Genomic DNA, 22,179 nt, shown 5'->3' with positions numbered 1-22,179 from the left:
TTTAACTTATTTGAACTCCAGCCTATTTTTGCATTCAGTATGCATCATTCAAAACGACGTCATCAATTTCCAACACGTTCTGACATCATTTGCTGTTTTTCAGTCATTTACCGATTTTTTAGAGAGCTAAATGACGGTGAAATTGAAAATCACTACAAAATGAACTCTGAAAATGTTGGAACTTGGCATGGTATCATCATTTCGCCCGCATAGCATGTGCAAAAGAGTAGAGAGGGTCATGGCGAAAACTGGACGCACCTCGTGTACAAACTGGACAATCTCTTTCGGAGTATCAGAGTTTCGGACGAGAACTCATCTGTTACACGGGCAATTCAATGTTTTTTAAACTTATTTGAACTCCAGCCTATTTTTGCGTTCAGTATGCATCATTCAAAGCGACGTCATCAATTTCCAACACGTTCTGACATCATTTGCTGTTTTTCAGTCATTTACCGATTTGTTTAGGGAGCTAAATGACGGTGAAATTGAAAATCACTAAAAAATGAACTCTTAAAAGGTTGGAACTTGTCATGGTATCGTCATTTCGCCCTCATAGCATGTGCAAAAGAGTAGAGAGGGTGACGGCGAAAACTGGACGCACCTCGTGTACAAACTGGACAATCTCTTACGAAGTATCAGGGTTTCGGACGAGAACTCATCTGTTACACGGGCACTTCAATGTTTTTTACACTTATTTGAACTCCAGCCTATTTTTGCGTTCAGTATGCATCATTCAAAGCGACATCATCAATTTCCAACACGCTCTAACATCATTTGCTATTTTTCAGTCATTTACCGATTTGTTTAGGGAGCTAAATGAGGGTGAAATTGAAAATCACTACAAAATGAACTCTGAAAATGTTGGAACTTGGCATGGTATCATCATTTCGCCCGCATAGCATGTGCAAAAGAGTAGAGAGCGTCACGGCGAAAACTGGACGCACCTCGTGTAAAAACTAGACAATCTCTTTCGGAGTATAAGGGTTTCGGACGAGAACTCATCTGTTACACGGGCACTTCAATGTTTTTTTAACTTATTTGAACTCCAGCCTATTTTTTCATTCAGTACGCATCATTCAAAGCGACGTCATCAATTTCCAACACGTTCTGACATCATTTGCTGTTTTTCAGTCATTTACCGATTTGTTTAGGGAGCTAAATGACGGTGAAATTGAAAATCGCTACAAAATGAACTCTGAAAATTATGGAACTTGGCATGGTATCATCATTTCGCCCGCATAGCATGTGCAAAAGAGTAGAGAGGGTCACGGCGAAAACTGGACGCACCTCGTGTAAAAACTGGACAATCTCTTTCGAAGTATCAGGGTTTCGGACGAGAACTGATCTGTTACACGGGCACTTCAATGTTTTTTAAACTTATTTGAACTCCAGCCTATTTTTGCGTCACGTTCTGACATCATTTGTTGTTTTTCAGTCATTTACCGATTTGTTTAGGGAGCTACATGACGGTGAAATTGAAAATCACTACAAAATGAACTCTGAAAATGATGGAACTTGGCATGGTATCATCATTTCGCCCGCATAGCATGTGCGAAAGAGTAGAGAGGGTCACGGCGAAAACTGGACGCACCTCGTGTAAAAACTGGACAATCTCTTTCGGAGTATCAGGGTTTCGGACGAGAACTCATCTGTTACACGGGCACTTCAATGTTTTTTAAACTTATTTGAACTCCATCCTATTTTTGCGTTCAGTATGCATCATTCAAAGCGACGTCATCAATTTCCAACACGCTCTGACATCATTTGCTGTTTTTCAGTCATTTACCGATTTGTTTAGGGAGCTAAATGAGGGTGAAATTTAAAATCACTACAAAATGAACTCTGAAAATGTTGGAACTTGGCATGGTATCGTCATTTCGCCCGCATAGCATGTGCAAAAGAGTAGAGAGCGTCACGGCGAAAACTGGATGCACCTCGTGTAAAAACTAGACAATCTCTTTCGGAGTATCAGGGTTTCGGACGAGAACTCATCTGTTACACGGGCACTTCAATGTTTTTTTAACTTATTTGAACTCCAGCCTATTTTTGCATTCAGTATGCATCATTCAAAACGACGTCATCAATTTCCAACACGTTCTGACATCATTTGCTGTTTTTCAGTCATTTACCGATTTTTTAGAGAGCTAAATGACGGTGAAATTGAAAATCACTACAAAATGAACTCTGAAAATGTTGGAACTTGGCATGGTATCATCATTTCGCCCGCATAGCATGTGCAAAAGAGTAGAGAGGGTCATGGCGAAAACTGGACGCACCTCGTGTACAAACTGGACAATCTCTTTCGGAGTATCAGAGTTTCGGACGAGAACTCATCTGTTACACGGGCAATTCAATGTTTTTTAAACTTATTTGAACTCCAGCCTATTTTTGCGTTCAGTATGCATCATTCAAAGCGACGTCATCAATTTCCAACACGTTCTGACATCATTTGCTGTTTTTCAGTCATTTACCGATTTGTTTAGGGAGCTAAATGACGGTGAAATTGAAAATCACTAAAAAATGAACTCTTAAAAGGTTGGAACTTGTCATGGTATCGTCATTTCGCCCTCATAGCATGTGCAAAAGAGTAGAGAGGGTGACGGCGAAAACTGGACGCACCTCGTGTACAAACTGGACAATCTCTTACGAAGTATCAGGGTTTCGGACGAGAACTCATCTGTTACACGGGCACTTCAATGTTTTTTACACTTATTTGAACTCCAGCCTATTTTTGCGTTCAGTATGCATCATTCAAAGCGACATCATCAATTTCCAACACGCTCTAACATCATTTGCTATTTTTCAGTCATTTACCGATTTGTTTAGGGAGCTAAATGAGGGTGAAATTGAAAATCACTACAAAATGAACTCTGAAAATGTTGGAACTTGGCATGGTATCATCATTTCGCCCGCATAGCATGTGCAAAAGAGTAGAGAGCGTCACGGCGAAAACTGGACGCACCTCGTGTAAAAACTAGACAATCTCTTTCGGAGTATAAGGGTTTCGGACGAGAACTCATCTGTTACACGGGCACTTCAATGTTTTTTTAACTTATTTGAACTCCAGCCTATTTTTTCATTCAGTACGCATCATTCAAAGCGACGTCATCAATTTCCAACACGTTCTGACATCATTTGCTGTTTTTCAGTCATTTACCGATTTGTTTAGGGAGCTAAATGACGGTGAAATTGAAAATCGCTACAAAATGAACTCTGAAAATTATGGAACTTGGCATGGTATCATCATTTCGCCCGCATAGCATGTGCAAAAGAGTAGAGAGGGTCACGGCGAAAACTGGACGCACCTCGTGTAAAAACTGGACAATCTCTTTCGAAGTATCAGGGTTTCGGACGAGAACTGATCTGTTACACGGGCACTTCAATGTTTTTTAAACTTATTTGAACTCCAGCCTATTTTTGCGTCACGTTCTGACATCATTTGTTGTTTTTCAGTCATTTACCGATTTGTTTAGGGAGCTACATGACGGTGAAATTGAAAATCACTACAAAATGAACTCTGAAAATGATGGAACTTGGCATGGTATCATCATTTCGCCCGCATAGCATGTGCGAAAGAGTAGAGAGGGTCACGGCGAAAACTGGACGCACCTCGTGTAAAAACTGGACAATCTCTTTCGGAGTATCAGGGTTTCGGACGAGAACTCATCTGTTACACGGGCACTTCAATGTTTTTTAAACTTATTTGAACTCCATCCTATTTTTGCGTTCAGTATGCATCATTCAAAGCGACGTCATCAATTTCCAACACGCTCTGACATCATTTGCTGTTTTTCAGTCATTTACCGATTTGTTTAGGGAGCTAAATGAGGGTGAAATTTAAAATCACTACAAAATGAACTCTGAAAATGTTGGAACTTGGCATGGTATCGTCATTTCGCCCGCATAGCATGTGCAAAAGAGTAGAGAGCGTCACGGCGAAAACTGGATGCACCTCGTGTAAAAACTAGACAATCTCTTTCGGAGTATCAGGGTTTCGGACGAGAACTCATCTGTTACACGGGCACTTCAATGTTTTTTAACTTATTTGAACTCCAGCCTATTTTTGCATTCAGTATGCATCATTCAAAGCGACGTCATCAATTTCCAACACGTTCTGACATCATTTGCTGTTTTTCAGTCATTTACCGATTTTTTAGAGAGCTAAATGACGGTGAAATTGAAAATCACTACAAAATGAACTCTGAAAATGTTGGAACTTGGCATGGTATCATCATTTCGCCCCTATAGCATGTGCAAAAGAGTAGAGAGGGTCATGGCGAAAACTGGACGCACCTCGTGTACAAACTGGACAATCTCTTTCGGAGTATCAGGGTTTCGGACGAGAACTCATCTGTTACATGGGCACTTCAATGTTTTTTAAACTTATTTGAACTCCAGCCTATTTTTGCGTTCAGTATGCATCATTCAAAGCGACGTCATCAATTTCCAACACGTTCTGACATAATTTGCTGTTTTTCAGTCATTTACCGATTTGTTTAGGGAGCTAAATGACGGTGAAATTGAAAATCACTAAAAAATGAACTCTGAAAATGATGGAACTTGGCATGGTATCATCATTTCGCCCGCATAGCATGTGCAAAAGAGTAGAGAGGGTCACGGCGAAAACTGGACGCACCTCGTGTACAAACTGGACAATCTCTTTCGGAGTATCAGGGTTTCGGACGCGAGCTCATCTGTTACACCGGCACTTCAATGTTTTTTAAACTTATTTGAACTCCAGCCTATTTTTGCGTTCAGTATGCATCATTCAAAGCGACGTCATCAATTTCCAACACGTTCTGACATCATTTGCTGTTTTTCAGTCATTTACCGATTTGTTTAGGGAGCTAAATGACGGTGAAATTGAAAATCACTACAAAATGAACTCTGAAAATTATGGAACTTGGCATGGTATCATCATTTCGCCCGCATAGCATGTGCAAAAGAGTAGAGAGGGTCACGGCGAAAACTGAACGCACCTCGTGTACAAATTGGACAATCTCTTTCGGAGTATCAGGGTTTCGGACGCGAACTCATCTGTTACACCGGCACTTCAATGTTTTTTAAACTTATTTTAACTCCAGCCTATTTCTGCGTTCAGTATGCATCATTCAAAGCTACATCATCAATTTCCAACACGTTCTGACATCATTTGCTGTTTTTCAGTCATTTACCGATTTGTTTAGGGAGCTAAATGATGGTGAAATTGAAAATCGCTACAAAATGAACTCTGAAAAGGTTGGAACTTGGCATGGTATCATCATTCCGCCCTCATAGCATTTGCAAAAGAGTAGAGAGGGTGACGGCGAAAACTGGACGCACCTCGTGTACAAACTGGACAATCTCTTTCGGAGTATCAGGGTTTCGGACGAGAACTCATCTGTTACACGCCCACTTCAATGTTTTTTAAACTTATTTGAACTCCAGCCTATTTTTGCGTTCAGTATGCATCATTCAAAGCGACGTCATCAATTTCCAACACGTTCTGACATCATTTGCTGTTTTTCAGTCATTTACCGATTTGTTTAGGGAGCTACATGACGGTGAAATTGAAAATCACTACAAAATGAACTCTGAAAATGATGGAACTTGGCATGGTATCATCATTTCGCCCGCATAGCATGTGCAAAAGAGTAGAGAGGGTCACAGCGAAAACTGGACGCACCTCGTGTAAAAACTGGACAATCTCTTTCGGAGTATCAGGGTTTCGGACGAGAACTCATCTGTTACACGGGCACTTCAATGTTTTTTAAACTTATTTGAACTCCAGCCTATTTTTGCGTTCAGTATGCATCATTCAAAGCGACGTCATCAATTTCCAACACGCTCTGACATCATTTGCTGTTTTTGAGTCATTTACCATTTGTTTAGGGAGCTAAATGAGGGTGAAATTGAAAATCACTACAAAATGAACTCTGAAAATGTTGGAACTTGGCATGGTATCATCATTTCGCCCGCATAGTATGTGCAAAAGAGTAGAGAGCGTCACGGCGAAAACTGGACGCACCTCGTGTAAAAACTAGACAATCTCCTTCGGAGTATCAGGGTTTCGGACGAGAACTCATCTGTTACACGGGCACTTCAATGTTTTTTTAACTTATTTGAACTCCAGCCTATTTTTGCATTCAGTATGCATCATTCAAAACGACGTCATCAATTTCCAACACGTTCTGACATCATTTGCTGTTTTTCAGTCATTTGCCGATTTTTTAGAGAGCTAAATGACGGTGAAATTGAAAATCACTACAAAATGAACTCTGAAAATGTTGGAACTTGGCATGGTATCATCATTTCGCCCGCATAGCATGTGCAAAAGAGTAGAGAGGGTCATGGCGAAAACTGGATGCACCTCGTGTACAAACTGGACAATCTCTTTCGGAGTATCAGAGTTTCGGACGAGAACTCATCTGTTACACGGGCAATTCAATGTTTTTTAAACTTATTTGAACTCCAGCCTATTTTTGCATTCAGTATGCATCATTCAAAGCGACGTCATGAATTTCCAACACGTTCTGACATCATTTGCTGTTTTTCAGTCATTTACCGATTTGTTTAGGGAGCTAAATGACGATGAAATTGAAAATCACTAAAAAATGAACTCTTAAAAGGTTGGAACTTGTCATGGTATCGTCATTTCGCCCTCATAGCATGTGCAAAAGAGTAGAGAGGGTCACGGCAAAAACTGGACGCACCTCGTGTACAAACTGGACAATCTCTTTCGAAGTATCAGGGTTTCGGACGAGAACTCATCTGTTACACGGGCACTTCAATGTTTTTTACACTTATTTGAACTCCAGCCTAATTTTTGCGTTCAGTATGCATCATTCAAAGCGACATCATCAATTTGCAACACGCTCTAACATCATTTGCTATTTTTCAGTCATTTACCGATTTGTTTAGGGAGCTAAATGAGGGTGAAATTGAAAATCACTACAAAATGAACTCTGAAAATGTTGGAACTTGGCATGGTATCATCATTTCGCCCGCATAGCATGTGCAAAAGAGTAGGGAGCGTCACGGCGAAAACTGGACGCACCTCGTGTAAAAACTAGACAATCTCTTTCGGAGTATCAGGGTTTCGGACGAGAACTCATCTGTTACACGGGCACTTCAATGTTTTTTTAACTTATTTGAACTCCAGCCTATTTTTGCATTCAGTATGCATCATTCAAAGCGACGTCATCAATTTCCAACACGTTCTGACATCATTTGCTGTTTTTCAGTCATTTACCGATTTTTTAGAGAGCTAAATGACGGTGAAATTGAAAATCACTACAAAATGAACTCTGAAAATGTTGGAACTTGGCATGGTATCATCATTTCGCCCGCATAGCATGTGCAAAAGAGTAGAGAGGGTCATGGCGAAAACTCGACGCACCTCGTGTACAAACTGGACAATCTCTTTCGGAGTATCAGGGTTTCGGACGAGAACTCATCTGTTACACGGGCACTTCAATGTTTTTTAAACTTATTTGAACTCCAGCCTATTTTTGCGTTCAGTATGCATCATTCAAAGCGACGTCATCAATTTCCAACACGTTCTGACATCATTTGCTGTTTTCAGTCATTTACCGATTTGTTTAGGGAGCTAAATGACGGTGAAATTGAAAATCACTACAAAATGAACTCTGAAAATGATGGAACTTGGCATGGTATCATCATTTCGCCCGCATAGCATGTGCAAAAGAGTAGAGAGGGTCACGACGAAAACTGCACGCACCTCGTGTACAAATTGGACAATCTCTTTCGGAGTATCAGGGTTTCGGACACGAACTCATCTGTTACACCGGCACTTCAATGTTTTTTAAACTTATTTGAACTCCAGCCTATTTTTGCGTTCAGTATGCATCATTCAAAGCGACGTCATCAATATCCAACACGTTCTGACATCATTTGCTGTTTTTCAGTCATTTACCGATTTGTTTAGGGAGCTAAATGACGGTGAAATTGAAAATCACTACAAAATGAACTCTTAAAAGGTTGGAACTTGGCATGGTATCGTCATTTCGCCCTCATAGCATGTGCAAAAGAGTAGAGAGGGTCACGGCGAAAACTGGACGCACCTCGTGTACAAACTGGACAATCTCTTTCGAAGTATCAGGGTTTCGGACGAGAACTCATCGGTTACACGGGCACTTCAATGTTTTTTAAACTTATTTGAACTCCAGCCTATTTTTGCGTTCAGTATGCATCATTCACAGCGACGTCATCAATTTCCAACACGCTCTAACATCATTTGCTGTTTTTCAGTCATTTACCGATTTGTTTAGGGAGCTAAATGAGGGTGAAATTGAAAACCACTACAAAATGAACTCTGAAAATGTTGGAACTTGGCATGGTATCATCATTTCGCCTGCATAGCATGTGCAAAAGAGTAGAGAGCGTCACGTGCGAAAACTGGACGCACCTCGTGTAAAAACTAGACAATCTCTTTCGGAGTATCAGGGTTTCGGACGAGAACTCATCTGTTACACGGGCACTTCAATGTTTTTTTAACTTATTTGAACTCCAGCCTATTTTTGCATTCGGTATGCATCATTCAAAGCGACGTCATCAATTTCCAACACGTTCTGACATCATTTGCTGTTTTTCAGTCATTTACCGATTTGTTTAGGGAGCTAAATGAGGGTGAAATTGAAAACCACTACAAAATGAACTCTGAAAATGTTGGAACTTGGCATGGTATCATCATTTCGCCTGCATAGCATGTGCAAAAGAGTAGAGAGCATCACGTGCGAAAACTGGACGCACCTCGTGTAAAAACTAGACAATCTCCTTCGGAGTATCAGGGTTTCGGACGAGAACTCATCTGTTACACGGGCACTTCAATGTTTTTTTAACTTATTTGAACTCCAGCCTATTTTTGCATTCAGTATGCATCATTCAAAATGACGTCATCAATTTCCAACACGTTCTGACATCATTTGCTGTTTTTCAGTCATTTACCGATTTTTTAGAGAGCTAAATGACGGTGAAATTGAAAATCACTACAAAATGAACTCTGAAAATGTTGGAACTTGGCATGGTATCATCATTTCGCCCGCATAGCATGTGCAAAAGAGTAGAGAGGGTCATGGCGAAAACTGGACCCACCTCGTGTACAAACTGGACAATCTCTTTCGGAGTATCAGGGTTTCGGACGAGAACTCATCTGTTACACGGGCACTTCAATGTTTTTTAAACTTATTTGAACTCCAGCCTATTTTTGCGTTCAGTATGCATCATTCAAACCGACGTCATCAATTTCCAACACGTTCTGACATCATTTGCTGTTTTTCAGTCATTTACCGATTTGTTTAGGGAGCTAAATGACGGTGAAATTCAAAATCACTACAAAATGAACTCTGAAAATGATGGAACTTGGCATGGTATCATCATTTCGCCCGCATAGCATGTGCAAAAGAGTAGAGAGGGTCACGGCGAAAACTGGACGCACCTCGTGTACAAACTGGACAATCTCTTTCGGAGTATCAGGGTTTCGGACGCGAACTCATCTGTTACACAGGCACTTCAATATTTTTTAAACTTATTTGAACTCCAGCCTATTTTTGCGTTCAGTATGCATCATTCAAAGCAACGTCATCAATTTCCAACACGTTCTGACATCATTTGCTGTTTTTCAGTCATTTACCATTTGTTTAGGGAGCTAAATGAGGGTGAAATTGAAAATCACTACAAAATGAACTCTGAAAATGTTGGAACTTGGCATGGTATCATCATTTTGCCCGCATAGCATGTGCAAAAGAGTAGAGAGCGTCACGGCGAAAACTGGACGCACCTCGTGTAAAAACTAGACAATCTCTTTCGGAGTATCAGGGTTTCGGACGAGAACTCATCTGTTACACGGGCACTTCAATGTTTTTTATACTTATTTGAACTCCAGCCTATTTTTGCGTTCAGTATGCATCATTCAAAGCAACGTCATCAATTTCCAAGACGTTCTGACATCATTTGCTATTTTTCAGTCATTTACCGATTTGTTTAGAGAGCTAAATGATGGTGAACTGGAAAATCACTACAAAATGAATAGCAGAAAATAAATAATGCAGAAAAGAAAAAATAGTATATAAATTTTTTTATATTCACAAAGAAACTAAATACAGAAAAAAAATTACTCGGAAATAAATAGAAGAAAATTATATAAAAAATTCTTGGTGCGCTGCCCGCTGGGCCTGCCAACCCTAGGGTTTGCAAATACAGGCCGAGAAGGGCTAGAAGGCTCAACAGGCAGCGCACCAAAGTTAGGCCCAGAAGCCTGCTATAGAGAGGAGTTCGAGACAGCAGCCGCGCCGGGGCTTTTAAACTGGTGCGGGCGCCCCTCGGCTAGCGAGGTGGGACTAAACTTGCCCGCACCGCTCCTGCGCCAGCGTACACCTTTAGTACCGTGTCGTGGCTCCAACCGGTACTAAAGGGGGGCCTTTAGTACCGGTTGGAGCCACGAACCGGTACTAAAGGGGCAGTTTCCCGCCCCTTGGCCTGGTGAAAATTGGCCTTTAGTACCGGTTAGTGGCTCCAACCGGTACTAAAGGCCCCTCCTATATATATGGCACTTACGAAAAATTCAGTTTCATTGACCACCACTTCTTCTCCAACTACTTCGCGCGACATCGCCGCCGCCCCCGCTGCCCGTCGTCGGTGTCACCGCCGTCGCCTTCACCGCCCGTCGTCGCCGTCACCGCTGTCGCCCTCACCGCCCGTCGTCGCCGTCACCGCCGTCGCCCTCGCCGCCCGTCGCCGCCGCCCCGTACCACGTCGCCGTCTCGATCGCGCCGTCGCCCCCGGCCTGCCGCTCGTCGTCGCGCCGTCCCCGTCGCATCGCCGTCTCGCGCCGCCGCCCGTATGCCGCGGCACCCCGCTCGTACAGACACACACACATACACAGACACACACACACATATTGGTTTTACTCATTTTCTGTTTTCTGTTGTGTTAGATTAATGTTAGATAAATTACGTAGATAAGAATGTTAGAATGTTAAAGTTAGATGAATTATATGGAAAAGATGTTAAATATTAATGTCAATTTTAGATGAATTAGCTAGATATTATTTAGGTATGTATATGAGATTTGAACTAGTTGAATTAATATAACTAGTTTATTTTTAGTATGAAAATTAATAGAACAAGTTTATTTTTAGTAAGAAAATTTAGGTATATGAGATTATTTAAACTAGTTGAATTAATATAACTAGTTTATTTTTAGTAAATGCTTAGTTGAATTAGTAGAACTAGTTTATTTTTAGGAAGAAAAATTAGTTATATGAGATTTGATGATCTAATTAAAATATTACTATATATATAGCTACTTTATATATTTTAGTAAGAAAATTAATAGAACTAGTTTATTTTTAGTAAATTCTTAGTTGAATTAGTTGAATTAATAGAACTAGTTTATTTTTAGTAAGAAAATTTAGATATCTGAGATTTGATGATCTAATTAAAATATTACTATATGGAACTAGCTACTTTATTTTAGTAAGAAAATTAATAGAACACGTTTATTAAATGCTTAGTTGAATTAGTTGAATTAATAGAACTAGTTGAACTAATAGAAGTAGTTGAATTAGTTGAATTAGTTGAATTAATAGAATTAGTAAGTGTTTAATGTTTCACCTATATGAACATAGGAAATGTCGTCTGACGACGAAAAAGATTTCAATAAGTGCGAATTCTGTGAAGACCAGCGCGGCCTGTGCGACAGAAATTTCCTTGTTAATGATAGGCGCTTCAGCATCAAGCTGGATGGGACCTTCGAAGTGGATACAGTAAGTCACAACGACAAGTCTTTTTTCGTAATTAAGCATGACTTATATATGCTTCATTTTCTTCAACTTATAATTTTAAATTTTCACTATTCTACTAGCGCATCCCCTGCCATGCAAGAATTTTTGTCTTGGATAAGATAGGTTTCAGTGCTATGGAAACTATGGAGGTAAAGAGAGTTTACCTGAAGACCGAGCATGCTGGTTATACTTTCAACGTCAAATTATACAATGCAGACACGTACACCTATTTTGAATGCAAAACTTGGCAAGCACTATGCAAGGCTTATGCATTTGAGCCTGATATGGTTATCACCTTTGATATTCGTCCGGAAGATGATATTGAAGGTAATAGGGACATCTGGGTCGATGTGCAGACGCCTCCAATTCTACCATTATGTGAGTTTCTCAACCATATTTATGTCTTTGATATTGTTTATTCAAAAATAGTTGACAACTAATTTCTATTGACAGCTTATTTCCATTTAAGCAAACATGTCCGGCGCTTGGTAGACAGGACCTACTACTGTCCCGGAGCTGAACTAAACTGCGAGGAGATAAGTCATTATGTTTCATGGCTTGAGGATCTTGATGCTGTTAAGAGAAATCATTTTCCTGAATTTGAAAATCTTAGTACTCAAAACGTGCGACCAATAGTGATCGTATTGAACTACGGTCACATGTATTTAGGAAAGATGGTAAGATTTTTATATTAGTCCTCAGTGCATCTTTCACATACATTATTTTTCAAGCTAAACTTTCATTGCTAAGTATATTAATTACTATACGATGTTCTTCAACAAGGACTCCCGATGACAGTTGTGCCTCAGTGGATCGAGACTAAAGGTCGCATGTCAATTGTTAGCTTACAGCCAAGATATCCTAGAGTGCACATGAGTGCATTCAGGATTTCTGAAAGCGATGAATGCTTAATAGTGAAAGATTGGTGCAAAATTGTTAACGATCGCAGAGAAGTACTAGGGGGCAGCAATCAGAAGCGCATCCCACGATTAGGAGACAGGTTCATCTGCATGCTCCAATATGATGAATCAGGAGAGCTATACATGTTCGATGCTATTTTACCTGAGAGAGAGCAGCAGGAGTGATTTAGCTAGTTATCATGCTCTTAGTACTTGTTGTCCTCTCATGCGTGTCCATGTTCTTCGTCCTGAACTTAATCTCAAAGAGTGATTTGCTTTTGTGGTGTTATGAACGCTTATAATATCATGACCATGTTGAACTCAATGATATCTTTGCTAGCTAGTATATACTGTTGTTGGTGATGATATGATGCAAGAGCTTTTATATTAATATGATGATGATGATGATGAGTTATTATATCATTTATGAAAGAAACCGCGTATTAGTTTCAACTGGATGGATCCTAGCTAAGTGATCAAGTATATGCCATATCCATATTACTTAGATCACTAAGTGATCAAGTAATATGGATATGGCATATACTTGATCACTTATCTAGGATCCACATGCATCCAGTCGAAACTAATCTGCGGTACTTTTACCTAATGATTTAACAACTCATTATAATGTAAAACAATCACTAAATTAAATTGAAAACACAAAACTAAAGGAAAAATAAAAATTAAAACCAAAACACACCCAAACATTTAGTACCGGTTGGTGTTACCAACCGGTACTAATGTCCTACACGCACCTGGGCCTGGCTCGTGCCACGTGGTGGCACGTTAGCGCCGGTTCGTGCCAAACTGGTACTAAAGGGGGGGCCTTTAGTCTCCACTCCATAGTGCCGGTTGCAGAACCGGCACTAAAGGCCCTTACGAACCGGTGATAAAGGCCGGTTCTGCACTAGTGATAGATTAGGTGCATATCGGGATGTAATGTTCCATCTCCTGTAAAAGGATTAGCTAGCAGTTTCTCTATCAAACCCGAAGGAATTTCAAAGTAAACATTTTCAGCAGTTTCAGTAGGTTGAGGAGCAACTCTTTGCTCTACTGGTCGGGGTGAAGATACCCCGAACAAGCCCCTCAAAGGATTATTTTCCATAGTAACAAGTGACAGTAAATTTCAGCACACTATATAAATTTTTCCTTACTAAATTCCACCTACCAAAGGCGCTTCACTCCCTGGCAACGGCGCCAGAAAAGGGTCTTGATGACCCACAAGTATAGCGGATCTACCATAGTCCTTTCGACAAGCCTGGACAAACTCTTATATAAAGGAAAGCGCTCCCGAGGACACATGGGAATTATCGTCAAGCTAGTTTTCATCATGCTCATATGATTCGCGTTCGTTACTTTGATAATTTGATATGTGGGTGGACCAGTGCTTGGGTACTGCCCTTCCTTGGACAAGCATCCCACTTATGACTAACCCCACTCGCAAGCATCCGCAACTACGAAAGAAGAATTAAGGTAAACCTAACCATAGCATGAAACATATGGATCGAAATTAGCCCCTTACGAAGCAATGCACAAACTAGGGTTTAAGCTTCTGTCACTCTAGCAACCCATCATCTACTTATTACTTCCCAATGCCTTCCCCTAGGCCAAACAATGGTGAAGTGTCATGTAGTCGACGTCACATAACACCACTAGAGGAAAGACAACATACATCTCATCAAAATATCAAACAAATACAAAATTCACATGACTACTTATAACAAGACTTCTCCCATGTCCTCAGGAACAAACGTAACTACTCAGAAATCATATTCATATTCATAATCAGAGGGGTATTAATCTGCATAAAGGATCTGAACATATAATCTTCCACGGAATGAACCAACTAGCATCAACTACAAGGAGTAATCAACACTACTAGCAACCCACAGGTACCAATCTGATGTTTTCAGACAAAGATCGGATACAAGAGATGAACTAGGGTTTGAGAGGAGATGGTGCTGGTGAAGATGTTGATGAAGATTGACCCCCTCCCGATGAGAGGATCCATGGTGATGACGATGGTGACGATTTCCCCCTCCCGAAGGGATGTTTCCCCAGCAGAACAGCTCTGCCGGAGCCCTAGATTGGTTCCGCCAAGGTTCCGCCTCGAGGCAGCGGCGCTTCGTCCCGAAAGCTTCCGTATAATTTTTTCCATGGAAAAAGACACCTTATACCAGAAGATGGGCATCGGGGGGCTTCCAGGTGGCCCACGAGGCAGGGGGCGCGCCCAGGGGGGTAGGGCGCGCCCTCCACCCCCGTGGACAGTGGGTGGCCCCCCTCTGGTGCTTTCCTTGCCCAATATTTTTAATATATTCCAAAACTGACTTTTGTGGAGTTTCAGGACTTTTGGAGTTGTGCAGAATAGGTCTCTAATATTTCCTCCTTTTCCGGCCCAGAAATCCAGCTGCTGGCATTCTCCCTCTTCATGTAAACCTTGTAAAATAAGAGAGAAAGGGCATAAGTATTGTGACATAATGTGTAATAACATCCCATAATGCAATAAATATCAATATAAAAGCATGATGCAAAATTGACGTTTCAGTGTGAAGCGGAGTACATAGCTGCTTCAGAAGCAACAAATGAAGGAGTTCATATCCGATCTAGGTGTCATACCAAGTGCATCGGGTCCAATGAAAAATCTTTTGTGACAATACTGTAGCAATAGCCTTGGCAAAGGAATCCAGATTTCACAAGAGAACCAAGCACATCAAGAGACGCTTCAATTCCATCCGTCATCAAGTGTCGGAAGGGGACACAAAGATTTGCAAGATACATACGGATCTGAATATTGCAGACCCATTGACTAAGCCTCTCTCACGAGCAAAACATGATCAGCACCAAGGCTCCATGGGTGTAAGAATCATTACTATGTAATCTAGATTATTGACTCTAGTGTAAGTGGGAGACTGAAGGAAATATGCCCTAGAGGCAATAATAAAGTTGTTATTTATATTTCCTTATATCATGATAAATGTTTATTATTCATGCTAGAATTGTATTAACCGGAAACCTAGTACGTGTGTGAATACATAGACAAACAGAGTGTCCCTAGTATGCCTCTACTTGACTAGCTCGTTAATCAAAGATGGTTAAGTTTCCTAGGCATAGACATGTGTTGTCATTTGATGAACGGGATCACATCATTAGAGAATGATGTGATGGACAAGACCCATCCGTTAGCTTAGCACTATGATCGTTTAGTTTATTGCTATTGCTTTCTTCATGACTTATACATGTTCCTATGACTATGAGATTATGCAACTCCCGAATAACGGAGGAACACTTAGTGTCCTATCAAACGTCACAACATAACTGGGTGGTTATAAAGATGCTCTACAGGTGTCTCCGATGGTGTTTGTTGAGTTGGCATAGATCAAGATTAGGATTTGTCACTCCGTGTTTCGGATAGGTATCTCTGGGCCCTCTTGGTAATGCACATCACTATAAGCCTTGCAAGCAATGTGACTAATGAGTTAGTTGCGGGATGAAGCATTACGGAACGAGTAAAGAGACTTGCCGGTAACGAGATTGAACTAGGTATGATGATACCGACGATCGAATCTCGGGCAAGTAACATACCGATGACAAAGGGAACAACGTAGGTTGTTATGCGCTTTGACCGATAAAGATCTTCGTAGAATATGTAGGAGAAAATATGAGCATCCAGGTTCCACTATTGGTTATTGACCGGAGATGTGTCTCGGTCATGTCTACATAGTTCTCGAACCCGTAGGGTCCGCACGCTTAACGTTCGATGACGATTTGTATTATTAGTTATGTGTGTTGATAACCGAAGTTTGTTCGGAGTCCCGAATGAGATCATGGACATGACGAGGAGTCTCGAAATGGTCGAGACATAAAGATTCATATATTGGAAGACTACATTCGAACACCGGAGTGGTTCGGGTCGTTTCGGATAAGTTTTGGAGTACCGGGGGTTACCGGAACCCCCTTCGGGAAGCTATTGGGCCTCATGGGCCTTAGTGGAGAAGAGAGAGGGCTGGCTAGGAGGTGGCGCGCGCCCCCTTGCCCCAATCCAGGAGGGGGCGGCGCGCCCCTCCATCCTTCTCTCCTCCTCCTCCTTCCCCCCTTCTCCCACTTGGAATAGGAAAGGGGGGGCGAATCCTACTAGGTTTGGAGTCCTAGTAGGACTCCCCCCCATGGCGCGCCTCCCCCTTGGCTGGCCTCCTCCTCCCCCTCCTTTATATACGTGGGGAGGGGGGCACCCTAGGACACACAAGTTGATATTTTAGCCGTGTGCGGTGGCCCCCTCCACAGTTACACACCTCGGCCATATCATCGTAGTGCTTAGGCGAAGCCCTGCGCCGGTAACTTCATCATCACCGTCGCCACGCCGTCATGCTAACGAAACTCTCCCTCGGCCTCAACTGGATCAAGAGTACGAGGGACGTCATCGAGCTGAACGTGTGCTGAACACGGAGGTGCCGTACGTTCGGTGCTAGGATCTGTCGGCTGGTGAAGACGTACGACTACATCAACCGCGTTGATAAAACGCTTCCGCTTTCGGTCTACGAGGGTACGTGGACACACTCTCCCCGCTCGTTGCTATGCTTCTCCTAGATATATCTTGCGTGATCGTAGGAAATTGTTTGAAATTACTGCGTTGCCTAACATCATCAATACCCTGAAGGATGGAGGAGACAAACAGATCGTTGCAACGTACCAGTACAAGGATACACCACAGGTAGAAAATAAGGTTGCTCGTGCTCTCGCGCAGGTAGCTGCTACGAGTGCAAACAGGTCGTATGTCGTGTACAAGGGTAAGGTTCCCGGAGTCTACGACGACTGGGAGGAGTGTCGGAGACAGGATCACCGTTTCAGCGGTAACAGTTACAAAGGGTACGCCACTAGGGCGGAGGCGGAAGCTAGATACGCGCGCTATCTAGCGGGACAGAGGAGGGAGCGTTGGAGGAACCGGATGAAGACCAGTTTCATCGCGATGATGCTCATCGTGATGACCGCAGCTCTCTTCTATGTGATGGTAGTTTAGATAATCGATATCGACTTGTAATGTGAAGACAAACGCGCTACTCGCGTTCTCGAGACTTGTAATGTTCTAACTTTGTTCGGTATTTTGAATTCGGAGACTAATATGATGAATTGTATTCGGAGACTAATCTTCTATTGTATTCGATAAATCTGCTGTTTATATGTTGTGCTGTCTATATTCTGTGCAGTAATATATTTTGTAACCTGTGCAAATATCCAAAAAGAAAAAAAATCCTAATATTCATACTGGTGGCGCACTGCACTGCACTTTAGTGGCGCACTGCAATAAACATACTAGTGGCGCATTATATAGGAGTGCGCCATTAGTAACCCAGAGCACAAGGTAAATATAGCCCCTGGGAGGCATAGTAATGGCGCACCATTTGACATACTAATGGCGCACTCCCTGGTGCGCCACTATTGTCTCGTATACTAATGACGCACCAGGGATGCGCCATTAGTATTAATTACTAGTGGCGTGATGATAGGGGCACACCTGTAGTGCGCCACTAATGGCCAAAACAGGTGCGCCACTAATAAGCTTTTTCCTAGTAGTGGATGGTGCGTAGCGTCACCGTAGTGTGTGTGGAGGTGCGTCTCCGTCGGATTTCGTGAGATTTGATTGGTGCTGGTCTTCGATGGATCTGTTTGGATCCGGTCTTGGTTCATGTTTGTGGTGTTTACATATTTGATCCTTCTGATCTACGACTTTCTTCATCAGTGATGGTTGCTGTTCTGGTGCACTGGTCCTATGGGGCCTTAGCACGATAACTTCCCAACTGTGAGTATGCGTACCAAATGCGGGGTGCCAGTAACGGGGAAGGGACCTTGGGCTAAAGTAATTATTGACGCAAGCTTTGACATGTCCTCATGCTCCGCAGCCTTCGGGGTAGTTCCAAGGAATTGCAGAGGACAAGTGCTAATGGCGGCTCCGATACCTAGTGGTGGTGTCATGCTCCCGAGGAAGTGGATGGATCACCGTACGGAAGGTATTAAGCTTTTCCTAGAACAAGCTACTATGTCTTCGATCATCGAGTCTGGTAGCATGTCACTTATCAATACCTTGAAGGATGGAGGAGACAACATATCGTTGCTATGTACCAGTACAAGGATACAGCACAGGTAGCAAATAAGGTTGCTCGTGCTCTCGCGCAGGTAGCTGCTACGAGTGCAAACAGATCCATCTGGATATCTGCTATTTTTTAGCTCCTTCTGAAGGGTTGTAAATACACTATTATCAATAAATGAAACCCCACGTTTCAGCAAAAAAATAGCTTTGTAGAAAAATTATTCTGAGCTCTAGACATTTGAACAATAACTATTGAAGACCGGAGAACAAACTTTACAGCTTGAGAAATCAAATTTCGCAAAGTGTAAGAACAACCACAATTGTCAAAAACTGTACAAGCTTTCGAAAAAATTTAATACATGACTTCATAAAAAGAAGTAACGACTTTGACAAAAGAAAGGCACTTTGGACAACCATAACTTTAAAAGATATGTCAACATTCAAAAAAAATTAAAGCACAACATTGGAATAAAAATTTCCACCATTGTGATCGATGGAAATGAAGTTCCAAAGTTGTAACGCTAAGTTTCTAATCTAACAAGTGGATCATACAAAAAAATGGCAGTGTAATAAAAATATAAATATAAGAAAATTAGGCCATGCATCCTCACACCATTCATGACTTCATGACACAAAGTCATGACAGGTGCGACCTAGTACGGCTTGTGATGATCAACACTCTCTTAAGGCAATGTGTGTATGACCGAGGATGTGTAGGATATTGGGGTATGGTTTCACTATGGGGGTTCGTAGCCTTGGAACTCCCTAGAAGCACTACCAGGGAGAGAAGTTTACGCAAAACCAAAGCGGTGGATGTGAGTTATGCATTACATGACTGACGCCGTTCGTGAAACGACATGTATTGTCGAAATGATAATTTTTGGAACTTAACCATAAGTGAGCAACTTCTGTTACATAACCATAAGACACGCAAAGAGTTTCCATTGCAAGTCGGTCAGCCAAAATGATGGTATATAACTTAATACATATAAATAGTGATACATTGACATGTAACATTCTTGGAATATATCACGAACACTAGTACATTTTCCACTAGAACAATGAAGCCCTTATTTGATAATATGTAAAATGATAACAAATAAATGAAAAAATAGTCAAAGCTATCAATTTGACACAGTACAGTAGGTTGGGCTCCATTTTTTTAGATTCCTCACATGAAGGGAACTAGGGGTTGGCATTGCCATACCCAGATCCAGCACCTTTGCCTGCACCACTCCCACCATTTCTTCCTCCACCATTGCCACCACCGTTTCCACCAGCATCTGCATTTGTACTACCTTGTCTATACCAATTGTTAGTAGCTGTAGCTGAGCCAGAACCAGTGCCACTACCAGCCCCATATCCACTAGATCCTTGATAACCACTAGCTTTCCCTCCACCACCGCCACCACCGGCACCGCCAGCGCTAGTATATCCACCATAGCCACCACCATAAGGATATGAAGATCCTTGACTATATTGACTGGAACCGGAGCCAGAGCCGGACCCGCTACCATATCCAGTTCCACCATTTTGGCCACCGCCTCCGCCGCCACCTCCACCTCCACCGCTTGCATGGCTACCACTACTAGAACTCACGCCAGACCCAGTTCCACTCCCAGCACCCGAGCCACCACCACTCACAGTTCCCCCACCCTCTCCTCCTCCCTCTCCCGTTCCCGTGGCGCTTCCACTGCCGAATCTAACCACCCTTGCAGCATTGGCCAGTCCAATGCTCAAGAGGAAAACATAGCCGAGGGCTACTAGCTTTGTGCCTACCATTGTGTGTGTTTTATGGAATTGTGTACTCTTGCAAGATGAGATGAGTTGTAAGCGAAATATCAATGGATATTTATAGTGGTGCTTCCGGCCATGCATGTTGGGGGTGTTGGTGGAGTTGGTGACGAAGTGATGTCTCTACTGTAGGTGGAGGCTTAGAATAATTAGTGCCTTAATTGGTGCAGGTAAAAGTAAACGAGATGACTGACTTCTAATCGTGATCGCATCCACGTTGGGTCAACAGTTCTAAAAACACATGCATTCAAGCATCCACTGATGAATACATCTAGCTCCAGGCTTGAATAGTTGACATTAGAGCAGAGGAGGCAGCAACCTGGAAGTTTCGGTAGTTGAATTTGGAGTTGGAGGGTATTGTACTAGCAGATGGCAAAAATCCAAACCACGTTCATGCCGGCACCACGGATCATCTTGTCAAGGTAATTAAGCCTACACCACCACTGAATGTCTGGACTAATTACATCTGTATCCGTTTATGCTACTTGCATGCATGATTACCATTTTATCTTACGGTCAAATAACCATGCATGCATGCATGTTAATTAGCTGGATGATTAACCGTGGGCTAGGATAGGCCCGCGGGGTTAACGACGTGGGCAAGTGGTTGTCACTGCCGATTGCAAGCAAGAGCTGGAGTCGAAGTAAACGACGACGCCGCCCATGTAATCAATCAAGTCGTTGGGTCAAGTAGCCATGCATGAAGAAGTGATTAGCAGACGATCAAGTTCAAGTGGGATGGCAAGATCGATCCAAAACCACGTGCATGCCAGCACCGTAAGCCTATACGTACGTACACCATATTATTTGATGCCCGGACTAGTTCAAGTTAATAGCTGAACAGGTTGTGAACCGTCATACATAGCTGCTTCTTCATGTACTGAACGAAAATCTACGGCAACGCTGCTTTATGAGCCGAGATGGTCACTGCCACGCCAAACAGCGAAGGGAAGCAGCCGTTACTGCCACGCTGGCAAAATCAACAGACCCTCACCTAGCCAGATAGATAGGTCAACAATGATTTACGACAACGAGCCATCGAACCATCGCAGCCGACATTGTTGAGATGGGGAGGCTCGAGGAAACTTTATTCGCCACACCGACGGCGCTGCCGCGCAACCCTAGTAAAAGTATCAAAGAGGGGAATACTAGAGATCAGGGCTTTCCGGCACTCCCATATCAGCAGTGGAGGAGGTGGCGACCTACCACCGGATAAGAGATGGCGGCGCGGTGCATCCAGAAATCTCCTCTCTAGGGTTTGAGAGGTGAGAACGGTTCCAGAAAAACTGGTGGTGAGGTTAGTTAACTAGATGTGTCATCACAACTAACATAATTAACAAGGTTTTTGGTGCAAAAACTCACAATCTATTCATCTTCAATCTTGGCAGTACAAAAAACACTAGAAATAATAAGAATTACATCCAGATCCATAGACCACCTAGCGACGACTAGAAGCATTGAAGCGAGCCAACGATGTGCCGCCGTCAACACCCCACCCTCGCCGGAGCCAGGCAAAACTTGCAGTCGGAAAGTAATCGTGCTAAGGCCTCTTAGGACCAGTGCACTAGAACAGCAACCGCCGCCATTGAAGAGTAGCGTAGATCGGAAGGATCCAACTTGAA

General features: G+C 42.4%; 1 protein-coding gene across 1 annotated transcript; it reads right to left on the bottom strand.

Annotated features, from left to right (window-relative positions):
• Positions 1-19,727: 19,727 nt before the first annotated feature.
• Positions 19,728-20,590, bottom strand: LOC141021066 (uncharacterized). The gene has a single exon (XM_073496000.1). It carries the CDS (start codon positions 20,543-20,545, stop codon positions 19,949-19,951), a length of 597 nt encoding a protein of 198 aa, XP_073352101.1. The 5' UTR covers positions 20,546-20,590; the 3' UTR covers positions 19,728-19,948.
• Between the last annotated feature and the right edge of the window lie 1,589 nt (positions 20,591-22,179).

The sequence above is a fragment of the Aegilops tauschii genome, chromosome 3, assembly GCF_002575655.3.
Source record: "Aegilops tauschii subsp. strangulata cultivar AL8/78 chromosome 3, Aet v6.0, whole genome shotgun sequence".
In the NCBI taxonomy this organism is placed as follows: domain Eukaryota; kingdom Viridiplantae; phylum Streptophyta; class Magnoliopsida; order Poales; family Poaceae; genus Aegilops; species Aegilops tauschii.
This window is presented reverse-complemented; position numbering and strand designations above follow the sequence as displayed.